A 20,949-nucleotide genomic window follows, 5' to 3' on the forward strand; every position below is an offset into this window, starting at 1 on the left:
ACACATGTGCCAGTTTTTCAGGTTTGAGCTTTGTGGTGTTTTGTTTTTCTCTCCTTTTCCAGATGAGCGCTGTCCTATTTCAACAACTTAATGGTTCTGGGAAATGCAACTTCAAACCAGACTATTATAATTCAGGTGCTAGATCCTACCTTAGTAATCTGCTGATTTGGAGATTGCTCTTCAGAACATTTAGTCTTAACATGTACAACTTTCTAATCAGAGAAAAGTACCAAATCCACATACATACACAGATGCAAATACACACACAATTAAAACTAAAGTGTTTATTGCATGCTAATGTTACCATAATTAGTGCTGGCAAAAATGACCCTTCTCCATTGTGGTGTAACCAGAAAAACACATAGTGTCTTGGAATTCCTTCAGTCTCAGCCAGCTGCTGCCTATTTGAAGGATCCCCAGTCTGGGAACTGATATCACTGTGCTGAACACCAATACGTTCACTGCAGCAATGTAAACGTGGCCAAAATTCAAAACCCCAGGCGCGTGAAGAATTTCAGTATAGGGTATCTTGTGAGAGATTTCTGTTTGAGATTTAATCAACACACACACCTACTTCTTTCCTTAAATGATGATGACAAACCTCGGGAAAGGAGTGTTATTGAACAAACTTGGATGCTTAACTTCTGTCCTCACCATTGCTGTTGCTGGCAGACATACTGAAATGATGCAGTGCATTTAAAGAAGGCTGAACACATCCTCACTGTCACGTAGAGGAAGTTTCCACAGAAGTCATACAAAAGAAAACACTGAGCACAGAGATCCATTCTGCTGTGGCTGTGCAATGTTCAGTGAAACGGCTTACTCGAGAGGAAATAAATAGTGCCTTATAACACCTTTCAGCTAAGAAAACAGGGCAATGGTTGGCTTTAAAAGGATGAGGTATGGGAACACTCCTTATGGCCAAATGTGGTCTGTGACAGTCCATCAACACTTGCTGTAGTTGTCATCTTTAGCTTTCTGTGCTTCAGGGTGGGCAATCAGCTATCCTGCAAGCAGAAGAAAAGAAGTATTTACATGCTGGCAGAGATGGTCAATAAAAGCATGAGGCTTTGGAAGCATAAACTTTATGGATGACAGCAACAGACATCAGATCAATTCCCTGCCCTGGCCTGGATTCCTGTATTTGTCAGAATGGTAATTGTTGTGAGTGTTGCTCTCTCATGGAGCCCTGAACTGTGCAATGCCAGGGTACAACAGGACAGAAGGTGGCCAGATATCCACCAGGCTACTTTAATGATTTTAAAAATGAGAAGTACCAACTACTAAAAAGCACATACTGACCCTAGAACCCAAACTGCCAGTTACAGTGTCATAGTACATGTGTAGTGCAGTGTAGAAAACGGGGATCTATGGATGATTTAGCATTCTTCTGAAAGCGATTCTTGTGCAAGAAGCAATGACATATTTGAATGAAAAAGCACCCTGAAATCCATCAAATAACCTTAGGAGACTTCAGACTAGCAGATTTTAAACTGTCTTGGCTTCTTCTGGAACTCACCTCAGATTCTTGTGTTTCTGGGAGAGTTTCTATTCCATTGTGATCCTGGATATCTTGTGGGGCCTCGGCTTCTAGCTCTACATCAGCCTGCATGCTGGGCTTTTCGTTCTCCCACTTTGCAAAGCCTTTGTTCTTCCCAGCTTTTCCATAGAATTTGGACTTCATCTTGGGGAAGGTGTGGGAACCTGAATCATTCCAGCCCGGCTCATGCCAGAGTGGTTCTGTCTGTGTTGCTTGGCTGGTGGTCACCCGCTGCAGCCGCACGGAAATTTTCCGTGAAGAGCCAGTGACAAGGGTGATAGCTCTGCCATCGAGGTCCTGGTGTTCTGCAGCAACACTGGGAAACTCAAATACTTCATCTTGCACTGAAAGAGAGGGTGGAATTGTTTTGTTTAAGTATTCTGCTTGAAGGTCTTCACAAAAAGTTAACAAACGTGGGGGAGGGTGGGGGGTAAGCCCTTGGATGAAGCAGTGCTATAATTATCAATATCCATATGCTGATTGGAAACTGGTTCTGACACTGTGTGCACAGATCTCATTGTGCCACCATCTGCATGCTCAGGGGGTAAGACAGTGCTACAATTGTGCCCTATGCCTCTTTGCTCCTAAGTGATAAAAAAGGAGAAACACCATTTCATTTCTTTTCAGCTGGGATAGGGGTGCCAGTAAGGAGGATAGTGAGCCTTAGACAGGATACTAAAGCCATCACTGGAGAAAAGGGTGCTGTAATCTGAGGGCTGAACACAAGCCATAGGGCAGCAAAAAGGACAGGTGCTGCTTTGTGCATTGATGCAAAGGAAAAATTAAAAATGGCAGCAAGAACACAACTGGAATCCATTAGAGAGGATTCCAGAAGTGGTTTAAAACAGGAGGAAAACTGTTCTCACCTGGAGGCAGAGATGGACTGCTAGGAAGAGACCCATGGTTGCTGCCTACTGAAGTTCCTCTGGAAAATTTCCTGCAAGCCAGCACAAGCAGGTCTCTGCATTGCTTGTGACAGTTGGCACCGCAATCTGTAAAAAAATAAATTTTCAAGTCATCAAATGGAAAGCCACATCTGTCTGGTAATCCCTCAGGGCTATTAGCAGGCAGATACCAAGAAAGGACTTTGAAGGAGCTAAAAGTTTGACAGAAGTCATGAAAGGTGTTACAGAAATGGATCATTTGATGTGAAGGGCATTACAAAAAAAAAAAAAAAGGATCATTTCTATGACAGCCATTTACTAATGAATTATTTTCTACTGAAAAATGGCAGTAGAAGAGAAGAAGGAAGATGATATTTTAATCATAAAATAATCTCAAGGAAGAGATGTGGAATGATATGATCCTGTGTATGCCCTACATAAAGCTTCTGCTCTACTGCATGAATCCCCCCAAGAGGGGGGGTTATTTATTTGGCTGGCTTTTATCTTACCCAGCAGGGCCCATTATAGTAAACAGGTTTGGTTAGAACACACCAGAGCATCCTGAGTGTCTGGAAGGACTGCTGGAGCTCAGTGTGGACTACTGTGGGTTAAAACTAGTCTAAGTAGCTCAGTAATCAACATTAGCATGTGAATGAGCTCTGTGGAAGTGTATCATCCACTCAGAAAAGACTTTTTGAGTATTTTCTGCACTCCAAGCCTCTGCTGGGATTTAAATCAGTGTGGATACATCATGACTAGGTACATTTATCTGAAGTGTGGCTGGAGTATGGATCTTACATGCAAGAAAGGGCCGAAGGGTGGAGAATGTGCCCCAAACACACTCTCCTCTGTATCCTTTTCCATTGTCTAAAAATTCCCATCTCCCTTATTTCTCTTCTGCTGCTCCACAGCACAACATTTGTTCCAGGTGAGAATTGTCAAGGTTTATTTAATTTATTTAAATATCAAGCATTTATGGCTCTGCTGCAGGAACCACTCTGCTCAGGGCAGCAGCGCTGGCATGATGGGTGAGAGCTCTGCTTTCTGCCAACACCTTGTTCATATGGCTGATGCAGCAGTCCATGCCCAGCTCTGGCTTTCTCTGCCTCAAAGGTAACACGCTCCCTCAGATACACTAAAGATCTCTCTTGAAGTGCAGGGCTCCTTCTGTCACTTGCAGTCTAGCTTTGATCTCATTACTCAAGTACTGGGGTAAGCAGCAGACCCGGGAGAAGGACTCCCTCCCTCCCCCTGCTGTGTTCAAACAGAGGATGACAGCTCTGTGCTAAAGGCAGAGTTCATTCCTAATGGGTGTCACACTGCAGTGATGCTGGAACACAGAGCAGCTGGTAGCTGCTGCAACAAAAGGCACCCTCACACTTGTTGACCATTGCAGGATCTGAGTGAGCAGCTCTGCTCTCCTACTTTCATGCTTCATTGCCTGTAACTTTGACTTTACAGAACCACTTTTGCTCAGTCTCCACTGGGCCACTGCTACAGGCAGTGATGCAGGACAGAAGATCAACCTTCAGATCTCAGACTGAGTTTACAGGTTGGTTACCTTCCTTTCCTCATCCTAGCAGTAAGACTATAGACTGCAACCAGCCCTTTCAGAGCTTCTAAGATGACAGTAATCAGCAATATCTGAATTACATATAGCCATGGACATTTTTTCCATCCCACTCTGAGGAAGAGAGGTTTGTGGCTGGAGGGAGAGAGACAGGAGTATGGTGTATCCTAAAAAAAATTACTGTGAATTCTTTATCCTTCTCCTTGGCGTCTGTGTAAGACTAAGTTAAAAGAGTACAAGTGTGAATCTTCCCCTTTGAATAACTGAGATGTAGCTACAGCTATGAAAATCAACAGTGCCCTTCAGCCAGAGTTGGGCTGGTTGAGAAATAAACAGGTCCAGGATTTAAAAGCCAGTGAGGACCACTATAATGCCCTTTTTAGTCTGACCTGCTTAATAGGGTACAAGTACTGCATAAAAAATTAAGTATTTTAATTAATGAAGGCAAATGAGAGAGATGTAAGAGCTCTAGCATTTTTTATGAGTTGAATGTATGAAGAACTTGCAATGAGATCTGCTGGGCAGTCCAGGAATTAAATATTTCTCTATTTCTAGCTCAGCCACTATTAAATTGCATGTAGGCTTCACTACAGGCACATGGATGTACATGGATGTACGAACTGTTGCCAGCAGATTTTTTCCTGACCCAAGTCTCAGGGGATATATTTCAGGATCTATCAGTGTTAGGACAAGAACACCTGGTTTTCCAGTTTACAAGGTCTTTACTGGTAGAAAGTTACAGCTCATGGAGTCAGGGGCTGCTTCGGACCTTTATCTCACAGAATCTGTGCATTCCTACTGCATCCTAATGTAGTAATGTGCATTCTAATGCAGTGAAACTTCATAGTGTGCCAGCAGTAACTGCTCATGGACCAAATGTAGATGCAAGATGTGTTTGAACACATGCCATTTCAGTTAAAGGTATGGTTGACCAACTGGTACTACAGCCCACCACCCATACCTTGAAAAAAATCCTTGTAAGTATTTATTTACCTTTACATTTGTAGCCTTGTTTGATTATGCCCCAGAGCTGCAAAGAAAGACAAAAGAACGTCAAGGAATCAGAAAAGAAAGCTGGAAGGAAAACAAGGTCACAATGAGGAAGTACCAATGGCTACAAAAGCACAAACAGGATACAACTGCTCTTAACACCCTTCCTGTCAGGCAGACCTCCCCCTCTAGCTGTGATAACACTTGTGTGGCTTCTCCCTTACTTCTGCCACTTACTTGTAGTAATGGGACTACCAGAGAAGGAGAGACACAGATGACTTTTGCTTCCAGGAATGGGTTAAAATGTGCTATCATATCAAGCTTAGTGAAAACATTCTGCTTCTAGGCTCCCTTAATGTTATCTGCAGGAGAATTTCCTGTGTACATCCATTCTCCAGATACATCACCGACCCAAAACATTCAAACAGAGCAGAAGAAAAGACCACTGGGGAGAAAAACTAGGTTCTTGGTTCCCATACTGGTTCCCAGCACACCTAGCCACAGCAATCTTATTTGTGCACCTGCCTTTTCCACCTTAAAAAAACCCCAACCCAAACAGATGAAGAATGAAACAGGCAGAAAAGCCACTAAATTCCATCTTTGCCTTCCCTCAGAAGCTGTTCTTGTCAGCATACACTGGCAACTACCAAATGCTAAACATCCAAGGGCCAGTGTGTGTGGTCCCACTTTTGGGAAGCTTTCGCTGCCACATGAGCAGGATTGCTTGGAAACAGGGAAACTCCCTAGTAAATTGTTTTCTGTGTACTCAGAAGCACTGTATGTACAGCCACAGCATTATAAAAACAAGCATTTCCACTCTTGAGAGGCAGTGAGAGGAAGGGGCAGTTTTTCTAACTCTAGAATAAAAGGAAAAAAGCTGGGGACTCTGGTGTTTATTTTTTCTGAACTCATTCACCAGGGAGGGTGAGCACATCCAGGCAACTGAAACTGCATGTGGCTCCACACCAGATTTATAAGTACCCATGTACAGAGAGCAGGGAGTGGATATGGTCATTAAAGAAAGGTTCAAAAGTAAGAGATGAAAATCATTCTGAATACAAAGGAAAGAGTAAAATAAACACAATGGAAAGATTCTGGGTGAAAAAAACCCCCACCCCACTCACTGCACAAAAGAAATAGCGAGCAAAAATGGGGCTCTGGAGAGAGCAGAAATAGATTAGACAAGGTAGAAGAATGGTGAACAAAAGAACAGAAAGGACAACAGTGGAAGCTGGGTCCACAAGAAGGCCTGTGGCTTATTCTTTTCTTGCTAATGCCATATATGTGCACAGTGAATACAGCTGCTGTGCTCAGGCAGCGACAGGGGAGCACCCCATTCCCTCTTGAAAGGGCAGAGATGACCTATATTCCCAGATTTCTTTTACAGGATCCCTGTAAGAGACATGGATTGTTACTTATTTCATTTAAGCTCTAACCTGTTCCCACTGAAGCCTTCTCTCCTCACTCCTCACCTTCTTATCTCTGTATCTTCCTCCCACTCAAATTTGGCACCACTGTTGTGGTTACACACCGCAGTGGAAGCTTAGCTGAATTCTCATGTCATGAATTCTGACCTAGAGCTCTGAATGTGTCTGACACAGCTTTGCTGCAAAGCTGGCTTGACCCAGCTGCAAGGTAAGAGGATCTGTGCAAATTCAGATTATAAAGCTTAGCAGGACGGCCGGTCACCCACCCTGCCACGTGGTGCAACTCAGGCTTTGGGACGGAACTGCGACTGACCATGGGCACAACAACTTTGTGCTGCTTAATGGCATTAGGTCTCAGCTTGACCTTCAACGTTTGTAGCATTCTAATAACTGTGTGCATGGCACTGTCACGTCAATTCATCCTGCTGCATGGTCAGTGCACATTATTTTGACTGTGAATCAGCGCATCAGTTTGAAATTAGGTTTCCACCCGTGGATGAGTAGCACTGAAACGCAGAATACGCAGTAGATCCTGTAGTTGGTTCCTGTCCTATCAGTCCAACTCATCCACAGAACAATGCCAATGACTTCAGCGAGCTGACAGGAAAAATGACCTTATTTCCATTTCCTGTACAACCCCTTACTCGTTTGCATTCCTGCACTGGATGTAATCAGGGAGACGTGAAAAATCTAACAATGGCCAATTCAAAAATTGATGCAGGAGAAAAATATCTGCAGGGGAGGACGTTTCAGGGCAGTCCTCGGGCCTTGCTTTGCCGTGGAAGCCTTCCAAACACGCACCGAGTGTCACGAACGCAATGACGTCTTCCCAAGGCAGCTGGAACAGCAGGCTCAGGCCGGTGGCTGTCCCTGCCCCGTGGGTCTCTGGAGCTGTCAGCTGGAGACCCACCAGCACACTCCCACGTCAGCACTGACCATGTCACCGCCAGCGCTGCTGCAGCTCCAGCGGAAATAGGCGGAATTCCTTCTCGCCCGTGGCATTAATCAGCGGCAGCGGCTGCGATAGGGGCTTCAGGCGTCCAAAGAGAACTGGCACGTGGCAAAAGAGGAGAGGGGAAAATGGGAGCGTGGGCTGGAGCAGGGGCGCCAGGGTGGGGCTGAAGGGAGGCGCATTTTTGCACTTTGTAGCGCTGCTGTTGGTGCTTTCAACCATGAAGAAATATTGCTTAGCGGAAAAGATCATGGAATAAAGTTACCCCCGAGTGCAGAGGCAGATCTGTTCTGGAGAGCAGGGACAGGTCTGAGTTTACTGCCTGTTATGTGAGCCACACACAAACAGAGGACATGGCCTCTGCCCTTACTGCTTTAGCTGTCTAAATGTGGACATTTGATTTCAGCCAGGTGTGTCCATTAAAGTAACTTCTATATCATAGGGATTCTTTACTACATTTGGTTGGAAGTGGAAAACTTAGAGAAGGTTTACAAGCAACACAAATGTTCACAAAACCAATCCTTTCCCAGATATGTAGAGAGCACTCCAATAAGTGACACCTGGTAGGTTATGGCTGAGAGAAAAAGCAAATTTTAAAAAACCCTCAAATGAATAAATTCTAAAAATCCTTATTGTACAGAACTGCTGGAAGCACTTTTGATTTCTTTACAAAATTTTCCCCCTAGTTCTATAGGGGGAAAATTAGGGCTGTTACAGCTGTCCAGAGAATTCTGAACATATCTAGGTTGGCATGTACAATTTCCTGAGAAAGAACAGCTTTTGCTTCATCTATATCCTCTGCTCCAGACATCTATTTTCCCCTGAGCTTGTTTACATGGGAAATCAAGCCAAATTTAAGAACTTAAGATAAACCAAGTTACCCCATTCATATCGTCTCTAACATCCTTTAGCTAATGTAATTGCTCCCCCCCCAACAGAAATTCCTACAAACGTCAGTTTTCAGAAACCACTAAATCAAAACTGGATAGCATAGCTACAACAGGAGTAAATGTTTTGTGCTTCTGAATGCCATGAGATATTATTTGGCCAAGACACTTTAGCAATGTATGGAGCCAGTTCCACCTCATATACATTAAAGGCTAAAAGTTGTTTTTAAGATAAAATCATACTTACAAATCCTGCACAGTGCTCGCAGAAAGTTGGTTTAAGATAGGTCATTTCCTGAAAGTTATGAATAAACCCTGGTCCCATTTTACACTGAAACTGTGATTTAGCTCTCAGAAAGTAAGCCATCATTTCTTCTTTGCTAATAAGACCATCTCTGTAAGGGAAATAAAAAGTAGAGTGGATCTGTCACTGCTCATGGCACTGAAAAATTTGGGGTTTTCTCATTGCAGAAAGCATGCAGCACACAAAGAACATCCTTTGAAAGAGCTGCAACAGTCCTGGAAGGAAAAAAGCCCTTACAGCCTTTGTGGTTCTTATCTTTCCTTAAACAGTAACATTAAACCGTTGTTATCTCACCTGTTAGTGGTATGAGAGCACAGACCAGGCCACTAAATGAAGGAACCTGACTTACTGCTCACACAGAACAAGTGGTTACGCCTCTGGCTGGCCATCAACCTTCACAGCCAAAGAGATTCTGGATAACAAGAATAATCAAGCCCAACTGGCTAGGAAATGGGTGTTATATATACCTTCTAGAGTATTTGTTGCCCCCTCTCTGCTACATGCACTCATGTGCTGTACAGAACTTATTTGTTTCATCAGTCTGATGCCTGGTCTGGATAGAGTATCTCCACTGTAATTTCACAGTACCCTAGGGTTTTGACTCAGTCCCAGGTGGAATTTGTCATTAAGCTATTACATAAATGATTTTAAAATTACCAGGTAAAGCAGGACTCCAACCTAGGACTTAGAGAACTGACTAGAGTATAAGAATTTAAATTATAACAGAATTTGGCTTTCAGTAATCTTGTCAAACACAAGAAATTTGGGAGCCAGTGTTTCTTAAATATATGTATTTTCCGAATTTTTAAATTGAGGAAAAGGGGAAAAAAGCCACCACAAAGAGAAATCCAAGCTTACTGGTCTTTGTCCAGTACACAGAAAGAGTCCAAGAAGGGGAAGTTGGCAGCTATACTCTCAAAGTCTTCCTGAGATATATAACCATCATGGTCGTGATCGTAGTTCCTAAAGACAGACTGGGGAGAAAAAAAAGATATTATTGCACTATTATCTAGTTTATCCTGAGTCTGTACCAGCCTCTTCAACAATATAATTACATGTAAACTAATGTTTTATTCTGCTATTCAGATGCTCTGTTGCATCTGTTTTATTAATTTTATTTTCCTTAGTATTTCAATATGCATATTATTGGACTCTATGGGAAAAATGGCTGATTTTTAAAGGAAACTTGACATCAGTGTTTATCTAGTGATGATCCTCCAAACGTCTTCACACATAATTCTTCTTGCTTTATTTTTCTTCTTTGATGGAAATGTCACTAAAATTCTGCCCCAGGCGATGACATATTCCCTTTGCTTCATTAAGCATACTTTTTAATAATGAAAAAAGGAAATAAAACAAAAACAGCAGCTTTCCCATGACTATTTCAGATGGTTTTGGCTTCATTTTTCTCTTAGGTGGTCACCTCTGCTCTGCCACAGTACTGTTTCAATCTATCTTTTTTACTAATATTTTGACACCCCAACCATGAGCAATTTGTGTCTGACAACCATTCTCTTCCATCAACCCACCCCAACCCACCACTCAATAAAAACAGACATGGGATCAGATTTAAAGGTCACATACAGCAATGGGTGCCCTCCTTAGCTGCCAAGGGGTCACTGTATTCTGTATTCTTTATTTCTGTTTGCAGAGATGTGCAAACATCTGTGGTGTTAAAGCTACGTGCGATGGTGATGGGAAAAACATGAGTGTGGAAATCCACATGGCTGTCTGAGAGGCACATGGTGAAGGACAGGCTCCTTCATTAGGTGAAAACCTTGTTGATAAAGACATTACATCAATACACCGAGACCCCTGAAAGGCATCTGAAGTGTCCCTGTTCTAACAAGACCCTGATGAAACCCATTTCTATGAAATTACTGCAACCAATGACTGGCAGACCTCAAAAAAACATCATAAAGACGGAACTAAAACACAAACCCAAGTAGTATTCAACACTTTTTGTAATAAAAACAATGGCTAAAAGCACAACTCAAAGCAGCAAGTAAACAACAAATACTGGCAAAGTGAAAACAGTTGGAGAGTGGTGTGAGCCTTTTAGTAAGCTGCATCCATGAAAGCCCCAAACCATGTTTTAATCCTGTCAAACTCAAATCACATGTCCTGAACCAAGCCAAAATTGTGGAATGGGGAAGTGCAACTCCCTCAACTATAGGAACATAAACTCCCACCCAGCACTTTCTGGAAAGATTAAGGAATTGTGGCAGACTTCCTATTTAACAAGTTATCAAAGAGAGGTTTGGATGTGGAGTCATTTTTATCAACACATATGGCACTGACAAAAGCAATTCAGGAACAGCATGTGCATTTCTGGCATCCCACACTAGAAGAAAAATTAAACTTTTTTTAAAAAAGGTCATGTACAAAAAGTAAACAACAAGCTGTATTTGAAATCTGGGTGAGAGAATGGAAGAGTTTGTTTAGGTTATCTTAACCCCAATTAGTGATCTGTAATGCAAACAAAATCAGAATTTAATAGTTCCTCCCAGAGAGACATTAATTTGTAAAAAGGAGAAAGAAAAGTTCAGTGTCTCCAAAGGAATCTGGAGGTGTTTAGCATTGTTTACCTGGCACAACACATCACCTTCTAAACTGGAGCTAGAAGGTCTCAGCTCTAATTCTGTGTGACCTCATGTCCACATTTTTAAAGTGACACCAAGGCAACGCTATCTTTACCGTGCATGACATGCTCTGGACAGTAAACTAACAGCAAGTTGAAAACCAGAAATAGAATTTCCAGAAAAGTTCATTGGACCTATTAATGTATGAGACCTTGTTTCTGAGTTCCTTTCTTTTCAGCTCTCTGTTACCAGACATGAACTGTGTGGCTAGAGCTGCAGGAACTAAACTTTGCACTCTGACTTTATATTTGCTAGACAAACCTATTAAACAGCAGCCAGGTTTTGGATGCTTCTGAAAGTCTGCTCCTTTGCACCCAGAAACCTGTTTACTAGTCCCATTGGTGACTGCAGGAATAAAATAAATATTTCTGAACGTATCAGTAACGACTCAAATTTGTTATTGTATGTCTGAAATTCACCCCAACCATAACAATCTCATTATAAGCTTGAAATTGATTATAATGATGAAAATATCAAATCTACCATTCTCTTAGCCCACTGTAATTGGTCCAATGGTAATGTTCCAAATACTTACATCCACCAGTTTCCGGATGTGCTTGTTGATGACTGTGGGGTCAGGTTTAGGTACCACTCCAGATGCCCACTCCAGTGGCACTACTGGCTTGTTGGGGGTGGTGGGGGAGGTAGGCTGCTGAGAGATGGATCAGAACACAAGGATTTTCAAATCTGAATGAAGAAGTTGAATTTCCCAGTAAAAGCAGCTCAAAATGTCAGAGCTACAACAGCAAACTGCTGGAGTACTCGTGCTGTAAAACTGTGCTTAGCAAAGCATCAGGCAAGGTTTTAATGGGCTTCACTAACAGCTTCAGCCAGGCTCTGTGCTCCACTGCCCCCAGCCAGGCAGCTCAGAAGCAAACCCAAGCAGTTTTTCCTCACTGACATCTCCAGAGGGTCCAACAGCAATGGGGCTTGAAGGAAGAGGGAAGGAAGGAGGGTCTGTAGGGTTTGTGAACACAGTGAGCATCAGAAGTGCATCAGAAACCTGCTTTGTTCCTCTGTAAAACCTCTGAGGAGTTCACCACAGTCTGCCCCCAACTCCCTGCTGGAGGGACCATGCCCAGAAGGCACATGAGGGACTGCCTCAACCAGAATCAGTTCATGCTCCTGCTCTGTGTGCCACCAGCAGGACAGCAGGATGCAGAAGCAGGGCAGAATTGTGCTCAGCAATCCTGCTGGCTTCCAGCTGAGATGTGCCAGGATGCACAGCTTGAGTCACCTAGGCAGCTTGAGCAGAAAGGCTCTAACCTTTGACTTGTTCTGCAGATAACACCAGCCAGACTATTTTATTTTAAAAATGTCTTGGTCTTGACAGAACAGTTGCTGACAGCTCACTGGATGCACAGACTTCACAACCTGACTCTTTCCACACCACTACAGTGCTTTGGGAGGAGCGCTGGAATGCAGCTCAGATTCTTCAAGTAGGAAATACAGGACAAACCTGAAGACATTTTCAGGTAAGGATTCAAAAAAACCCAGTTAGCATGGACGATGCTGCATGACAAACTGGCCTTTCCCTGCATCTGCACTGGACATCAAGCAGGTGTCAAGCAGAAAAAATTCAGTGTGTTTTGGATCAGAAGGGAGAGGGTCCACAGTCTCAGAAGGCCCCTGTGTTAGCTGATGAGCAAAGAATCTGGGTCTCATTTGTCTGGCTCTGAATTGGTGTGACTTGAAAGGGAGACTATTAAGACATGTAAAGATGCTACACATCTCACTGTGTATAGCAATGGTATTGTAGACTTTGACATCCAGATGAGAAATTGTCACAGGTTCATATTTTACTGTGTTTGGTTGGAAAAGAAAAAAAGGATTTGTTCAGTGGGTTGCTTTATTAATTTGGCTTTTCCTTTTTCAAGTGTTAGAACATTAGCCTTTATCAACACCTTGATAGATTTTTGACCCATAAAAATGTGCACAAGTAAGTTTGGGAGGAAAACACCCCTATATCAACAAAATTCAATGCTCATAAGAAGTACTGTAAACCTGAACATCCAGCTCTATCTGCCAAAAGCAGGGACTCAAAGCATCTGTATTCAAAGTGTCAGTGTGGTGCTAGACTACCAAGACCTCACAAGGAGCTTTTAACATCTGCTGGTCTGAGTGAGCAGTGGCAGAAAGAGACTGAATTCACTGGAGCCTTCCTCTTCCTTCTGGGCTATTTCATTTGAAGTCTCATTCAATTTTTATATTTTTTGACAGGTTGCAATGAAATCCTCATGTTACTGACCGCTAACCAAAGGGAGTTATTTGTTCTTCTATTGCACTCCTAGACTCAAATGAACAATGGTGATCTTATTTATGTATTTGAGATGCATCCTATGAGGAAAGGTGCTAAATGGCAGTCCAGAGACTATCAAGCTGAATGCATTAAACATTCTAGAACACTATATCTGGCCATGCAGTTTGTGACTCAGACTGCATCTCCCATTTACTTCACCAGCACAGGGACCATGGTATTGTAGACTGAGAAAGCATTTTCAGATGTTTGCAAACATCTATGTATTTTGGCACTGAAGTGAATTCTACTGAAAACAAAAAAAAAATTACCTAAGTGCATCATCAGTGGTATAATTGCACCAGGCAGAGTTGTCCTCTAGATAATAGCTGTATCAGTGAACACTCCTAACAAGAAGATCACTAATAATTGTGGAAAAGCAGGACATTGTGACAAGGAGGTGCTATACTACAGCTGGTGGTCATTCCTCAGAGTTTTTGTAAGGCTGCTATACTGACTGAAGGGTCTCCTCCCAGCTTCAGCAGAAGGAAAGTCTTGCTCAAGTCCCTGTTGACAGCAGACTGATATGCTGACAGATCAGCTCCACTTTTGCCTCGAAAATGATTGCAGCAGCGTGAGGCATTTCCTCCACAGTGCACCTGCATGGGAGTGGTACCCACATAACAATAAATCAAGGAGCAGCTGGAATGACATAACTATGCTGTCACGTTGCCTTTGGCAAACTTTTCCACCTACAAAAGCCCTACAGATTCTTTCCCCTGTAATGGAGCCTGTGTGCTTTGGCACCCCTTCAAAGAGAAGTCAGCTTCAAATCGTCCGGCTTCTGTCGGTTCAGCTGCAGCTTTTTACCCATCGGGGTGCTGCCATAGCTCAGTGTCACTGGCTGCTCATTGATCCTCATGCAGAAGCCTCCCACCACTGCTGGACACTGTTAAAGTTCACAGCATTGCTTATGTTGCTTTTGTCTTGCTTAAAGCTCAGGCTGGAGATCAAAGCAGCTCTGTGATAATTTTCTTCATTTACAGTAGCGGTCGTCTGTCCTTCCACAGCATAGGGCTGTGACACTTCAACTTTGCTGGCAGTAATGAGGGACCCAGAAGGACTGAAATAAACAACTGTTGTGGTCAAATCATACCCAACAAGCACTGGAGACCCAGTAATGAAATTTCAAATGTTCAAGCTGAGCTAGCATTGACTGTAGAAATATTGATCAGTCTCCTCATCATTGCTCATATCACATAATCGGGAGCACACACATAGTTCTCAAACAGGTCTCCAAGAGTGATTAACAATTTTAAACCCCAGAGAAGCCTTATACTTGGAGATTCAAGGGTTCTGCTTCCCTGTTTGCTTTTAAGAATGCCTCAAACCCTTTAAAAGCACTGGAATGCCTTATCTCAGACCCCTGGACCCTGCTCTCACCCCATGTGAAACATTTCCAGCCACTCTCAGCTTCTGCTGCTGTCAGACCTGAGAGGGCTCAGCCTGAGAGCATCACAGGCTGGATATAAAAGGTAAGAAGAATGTTGATACACTGAAGAAATGCACAGAGGAAAGCGGAGTCTGCAACCTTTGGCAGCAGAAGAAAGTGAATAATTAATACTTGAAGTGGAATTCAAATATTAATTACGAGTAATAATATTGAGTAATAACTATTAATTATGAGGTTTATCTGTATCCTTTGACTTTCAAAAAAAGTGCTTGAATGCAGCATTATCCTTAGCTGCACGTAACCAAATAAAGATTAATATCTATTCTCATCTGTTTAAACATTGCTTGAGAGCCCAAGATGCAGCCAATCATACCTAAGCAAACAGTTTTAAAATAGTACAGTAATTATTTGCTTTGCCTTAAACAAGCCTTTTAACTCAGTGTTGTTTTATGCACCAGCATCCAGAAAATCAGCTAAGGGTCACATAATAAATAAATGATATAAACTTATAAATTATTATATATCTAAAGCAGAACTTTGTTTTCCAGGACTTGCAGAGGTTTTGTTGAAAAATAATTAACAGTGACATCTGGCATGTTCCACTATTTATTTCTCCTAATATGCACTAAAATAAAGTTGCATATTGGGAGAAATATATAAAACCTATAAATAGTTCCTGTGTTTTCTACACAAATATAACACTAAAAAGCTTTAAATACATATGAATAAGGAAACACATGAACTGTCATTTAAAAAATAAATGAACTGCATGCAGACAAAATAAACAACACGTCAAAATGCAGTAAAAGACGACGTACAGATTTGGAGTTCCTTGGCTCCAGCACCAGCGAGAGCTTGTAGATATCATCCTCAGTGTGGTAGAGGTCCAGGGACAGCTGTGTGTAAGAAAGAATGGAAAACAGTGATATTTACTAGACTGGGTTGGATATGACAGGCTTTTAAGCTCCCACTGAAGGCAAACACAACATTTTGCTGCTCTGAGTTCAGGAGACACGCCAGAGCCTCGTGCAGCTGCTGGGGAAGCGGATCTGCCCAGGCTGGTGAAGAGCGCGCTGCTGCTCGTGCCGCTGCAGCTGGGGCTGGCACAAGGCTGACCCTGCCCCAGGGGTGAGGGGGCTGCATGCACAGAGGGACATGGGCTCCCCAGAGCACCCCTACAGAAATCACTTAATCACTTTCTTCTGGCAGCTCAGCGCTCGTGAGAGATCTCAGAGAAACAGCCTGGTGGCTGCAAAACCTTCAGGACAGCAGCTGTAGAGGGGCCAGGCTGGAAGGATTTCAGATTTTATTTTGGTCAAATTTTGTTCCTCAAGAAGGGTCCTAGTAGTGCAGCTCTTCTACAAAGATCAGCCCCTAGAGCAAATGCCTCTTTGGAAAGCCCTGGGCAGATAGAGGCCTGGGAGAGGCAAGCTGGGTTTGCCACTGCTGGTGATGCGGAAAAGTGCTCCACTGAGAGCAGTCCCAGCTTAGCCTGCTCCTGGTCACCTCTCAGCAAGTCAGGCAAATTGCCTTCCAGCTGTTTCTAGATAAATGAAAGATTTTTCTATCACGTTCTCATTCTTTTCCCTGGAGGATTTATTGAGAAACACAAAAAGGTACATAAATATACTCATAGTAGGATGATTCTGTTTTTACTTCAGCAGCTGGGGTCTTGCACTGATCAAGGTCTGCAGTGAACTCCTCCTCCTTTGGAGTGATGAAGGAGAAAGGTAATCGACACTGCAGCTAATGTTTGACAGTGAGAGGAAACAAACATTGCATGTTTCCTGTGATCATCTCCCTGCATTAACTGGCTTTGAAGAATTGACACGACTTGAGGTTATCATCCACCTTGCAAATCCCCAGTTAAGCCAAGATTGAGTTAAAAGGATTTTTTGCTGTTCCCAAGAAGACAGATAGAATTACTACTGACTAAATGACTGTGACAGAAGGTTATTTTTAGAGAACTTGAAGTGCCAAGTAAGTGGCAAGCAGGACCAGGGACACCTACTGCAAAACCACGTCTAGGAACCACTCTCTTTTAGGCACAGTTTTGTGTGATGAGTAAGACACAAGTTGTGTCCTTTCCCGAGATAGGTTCCCAAAGCAAACACGTGGCTTTAGAGGAGTCTGGAAATCACATTATTCATTTTGTCCAGCTGAAACATTGCTGATTTTTGCACTTTGTAATTAAGGGCACAGGGAAAGGCTGTGCATCCTGCAGGTTCCTTTACCAGCCAGCATGCTGCTGTCACGGGCTTAGGTAAGGGCCTGTCCTAAAGACAAAATTGAACCAGTAAGGGCTGTAATAAATGTTGTTCATGTGGTGAGATGTTCAGTGGCTGTGTTCTGAGGCTCCTTGGTGGCATAACATAAGCAGCACTCTGCTGGAGTGCGTGGTGTCATCGGGTCAGACTGGGGGAGCAGAAATAGCACTTCCGAAGGTGTTGTCTGGTTCCTGTGAGAGAGCACAGATTTCTCAGCAGGCCAGATGAGCTGGGTGTGGATTTGGGAGAGGAAGTGTATTAGTGGTTATTGAGCAGGCTTGTACCTCTCCCTCCCTGAATTATATCACCTTATCTTATGCAGTGGATGTAACTTCATTAGGCACAGTGTGCAAGCACGCAGTGGACAAGGTATTGTCTAGGTCAGAAGTTTCATACATTAGTACAAAAATGACAAGCATGATGATTATACAGTTATGTAAGCATTAATTTTATATTTTATTTACAGTTTTGCTATGACAAATTAAGCATAATATGGATTTTCCTAGAATAAGCATTACAGTCAGTGGCAGTTTCTATTCTAACTTGACTATCATTGCTATCTTATTTTTTTTCTGAGCAGTTTGGAGGGGCATTGAGAAAGGTAGGGGAGTGACCAGAAACACATGACTTTTTTTTTTTTTAAGTGGAACTTACTGAACACAAGTTAGGGAGGGTGACTTTCAATTTGATTGTTTAGGTAGTTCTCATTCTCTTCACCAGATTGTACAAATGCCTGGGGCTTTCCAGTCATTTGCATATAGTCTCAGAACAGGTTAGATAAATAGATACTGAGAGATAAAAATAGCAAGGGAAAAATGGTGGCACTGAATAAGTTTTAACACAGTTCTCAGCTGGACCACATACACTGTGGTCTAGCTGAGAAACTGAGATCCAGTTCCATTGCACAGAAAGTGAAGAAACATGTACCCACAGGTTTTTATTCACATTGTGGAAAAAACCAAACCAGTGCACAGCAGGTAAGGTTAAGCATCCTTATCAAATAGAAGTTTTCTAAAGGCAAAACTGTCATTAAAGCTGTTTTTCCTCTCTGCTGCCCTGCCAAGCCTGTGTTTAGGTCCTCTTTCACTACATCTTAGCTCCACATGGTACAGAACCAGGTACAAGGCTCGGTGAAGGTGGAGCAAGCGTGGCCAGTAAGTCAGGAAAAGAGGAATAATCCCAGAGTAAGAGCAATCATGTGCTAAGAACTGAGTCCATCTTCCTGGAACTGGCTCTGGCTCACTGGCTGCTGAATTGTAACACATTGGCTTCACTTGCCCTTGTAACTCTGACTCATTTACTCAGCCCAAGGCAGGACTTGCATCCCCCTCAGCTTTTGTAGTCTCCTGTGCCAGTAAACCTGGCATGTGTCCCTGCTGTCCATACACCAAAACTTTCCCTTGTTTGTGGCTAACTTCCATGCAAACTTCCATACAAAATGCTGACTTCTTTGAGCTGCTTGCTCAAAGCTAAAATTCTGTGAGCTAGAAGCTGACTTTTTATGCTTACAAAAAGATGAGGTGGGGTGGAGGGGTGAAAGAAGACTCTAAGTTTGTGTGCAGACATTTAAGGCATGAGAAGATCAACTTTCCAAACTGTTGACCCTTCAGCAGCTACCACTGAAACCAAGAGTCCTCTTGTTCCCCATGAACCCTCTTGGTCTGTACTCTAAACAGCATCTTTAAAATGCCTGTAAGCTCCTTGAGGAATTGGCCTGAAGTTTACTACCCGCCTCTCACCCAAACATTTAACCCAAGTTCTTACTTCATAGTTCTTATCAAAGTCTTCCCAAACATCACCATTTCCAAGCCACTTGAAAGGTATCATCTCCCTCAGAGCAAACAGGACTCTAGCCCTGAGGAAGGGAGAAGCCGGGACAAATTCCCACAAGCCCATGAAATGCCCATTTTATCTTTTTGTGCAAGTTGTTGGGCTGGCAAGCCAGAACCCAGTGACTGACTTGTCAAGCAAGCCCAGGCCAGGCACTTGCTAAGTGTAGTGTAAAAGGCAACCCTGCAAGGGAGGGAGGCCAGGTGAGAGGTTTACACATTGCTGATCAGGACAGGAGACCGACTAAAAGCTTGCCCAGATAAAAGCTGCTCAATGGCAGAACAGCAGAAGGGAAGAAACAGTTGGGTCAGCCAATTCACACACAACTGGAAAGCATTCTACACATTTATATTCATTTACTAGATTTGAAAGGGAGTTTCTCTAAATAAGGTAAATATGGAAAAAAATTTGTACAGTTGACATGAGAGAGATAGACCTAGCAACAAAAAGAATTGTTAATTCTTCACATTCTGAAAAGTGAAGATGATGTAGGCAGCAGGGGAGGCTAAATCTGCTAAAAGACCATTTGCACATAGCAAGGCCAACTGTTCTTAGTTGTCAGTTCTTTTCAGCTTTGGGTCGCAACCCTTTTCTTGTCCTCTTTCTCTGAACCCAGGCAATGATTAAAAACTTTCTTTTCAACAAAAAGATAGACAGAAACATTTAATCTATAATATAAATCCATTATTTCTATTCAAGAGACTAGCATTAAAAAAAAAAAAAGTTACTGTATTTATATACACTGATAAGGACAAAATCTACATACAGGAAGAAAAATGAGAATATTCCTATTATGGTATATATCAAAATTCTGGTCCAGGAACTTTTGATAGAAATGTGTTGTTTTTTCCCTTTCCAGAAGTCACCATTTTAAATCAATACCCCCACACAAACCTACTTGATCCACAACTACACTTCCAGTGACTGATGTCAAGACAGAATTACCCTGGAAAGGTTTTTGGTTCCCTACACCTGTCTACCTGATTTATAACCCTTGATCAGGTCTGGAATCAACATTTCAGAATGCAACTTCATTTTTTACTTTATCAGATTGGCTCAACTGTAACAAAGTCAGCAGAGTTGTATTATGAATGAATGCATTGGAGTATCACAAGTGAGAAGTACCCATCATGTACTCCATTACTTCTCCTAGTAAATGGAGTACACTGAGAGAAATACAAAAATACAAATAGAATCCCTGTCATCTTGCTGAAAACAAAGAAAACGAGGAAAAAAATTAAAAATTGAAAAACAGATACGCTATGGGAGCTCAGGCTGATACAATGATGAATATATCAAGACCTGCAAGGTCAAAAAAGTCTTTAGCTTTCTGCTCCTTTTGGGAAACAGGCTGCCACCAAGAAGAGAGAACAGCTAATGAAAGTGGTAGCAGCAGTTCAGCTTCCATCTCTCACTTCACATTGCCCAATTTCTATCCTTTTGGACTCACTTTTTAATTGCTCAGTTCCCTAAAGCCTGAGGTTCCACTTCCCCCTATTCAAAGCCAAGCTTGTAAGAAATGACCGGGAAGGGAAAGAGTGTCACAAGAAAGCAGCTCTCAGTCATTACAAAAACAAAACAAGACAATAAATATCTACCTTTTAGTTCAAAATTTAAGTTAAAGGATTGTTGCAGGGTCCAACATCTGGTGCCTGCTCTTTCCTGTCCCACTAATCAGGATTAAGACTTGTTCCCAGGTTGTTCCAGACAAGGCACAACTGAAGGAGGTTTTCCAGTTTCCCCAAACTTTCCCAGCCCCCATTACAATGAAGCCATAGGTATATCCACACCAGCTTGGTTGCTCCAAGATCAGGCTCACATTTGTCAGTTTCCTTGGTGTAAAGCTCTGTACCTGATCAGCCCCAGTGTGAATCCATCACATTTTTATTTACTGGATAGGAAGGGTACTGTGCCACAAGGAAAACACAGGGCAGCAAACTGGAATGATGCTCAGGCTGGAATTTCTC

At 42.6% G+C, this 20,949-nt stretch overlaps 1 protein-coding gene across 4 annotated transcripts in view; it reads right to left on the reverse strand.

The window, feature by feature from the left end:
• Positions 1-412: 412 nt before the first annotated feature.
• RASGRP3 (RAS guanyl releasing protein 3) overlaps positions 413-20,949 on the reverse strand; it is a 56,389-nt gene continuing 35,852 nt past the window's right edge. For 3 of the 4 annotated variants that reach the window (XM_084202005.1, XM_084202002.1, XM_084202003.1), the window contains exons 10-17: positions 15,704-15,781; positions 11,732-11,848; positions 9,413-9,528; positions 8,498-8,645; positions 4,988-5,024; positions 2,407-2,532; positions 1,520-1,884; positions 413-1,007 (exon numbers count right to left, since the gene is read on the reverse strand). In XM_084202005.1, coding sequence (XP_084058131.1) covers positions 999-1,007; positions 1,520-1,884; positions 2,407-2,532; positions 4,988-5,024; positions 8,498-8,645; positions 9,413-9,528; positions 11,732-11,848; positions 15,704-15,781 — 996 coding nt within the window. In that variant the 3' untranslated portion in view covers positions 413-998. The remainder of the gene's footprint in view (positions 1,008-1,519; positions 1,885-2,406; positions 2,533-4,987; positions 5,025-8,497; positions 8,646-9,412; positions 9,529-11,731; positions 11,849-15,703; positions 15,782-20,949) is intronic. The other variant, XM_084202004.1, reaches the window with a different exon arrangement.

Source organism: Fringilla coelebs, assembly GCF_963513975.1.
Source record: "Fringilla coelebs genome assembly, chromosome: 3".
NCBI classification, from domain to species: domain Eukaryota; kingdom Metazoa; phylum Chordata; class Aves; order Passeriformes; family Fringillidae; genus Fringilla; species Fringilla coelebs.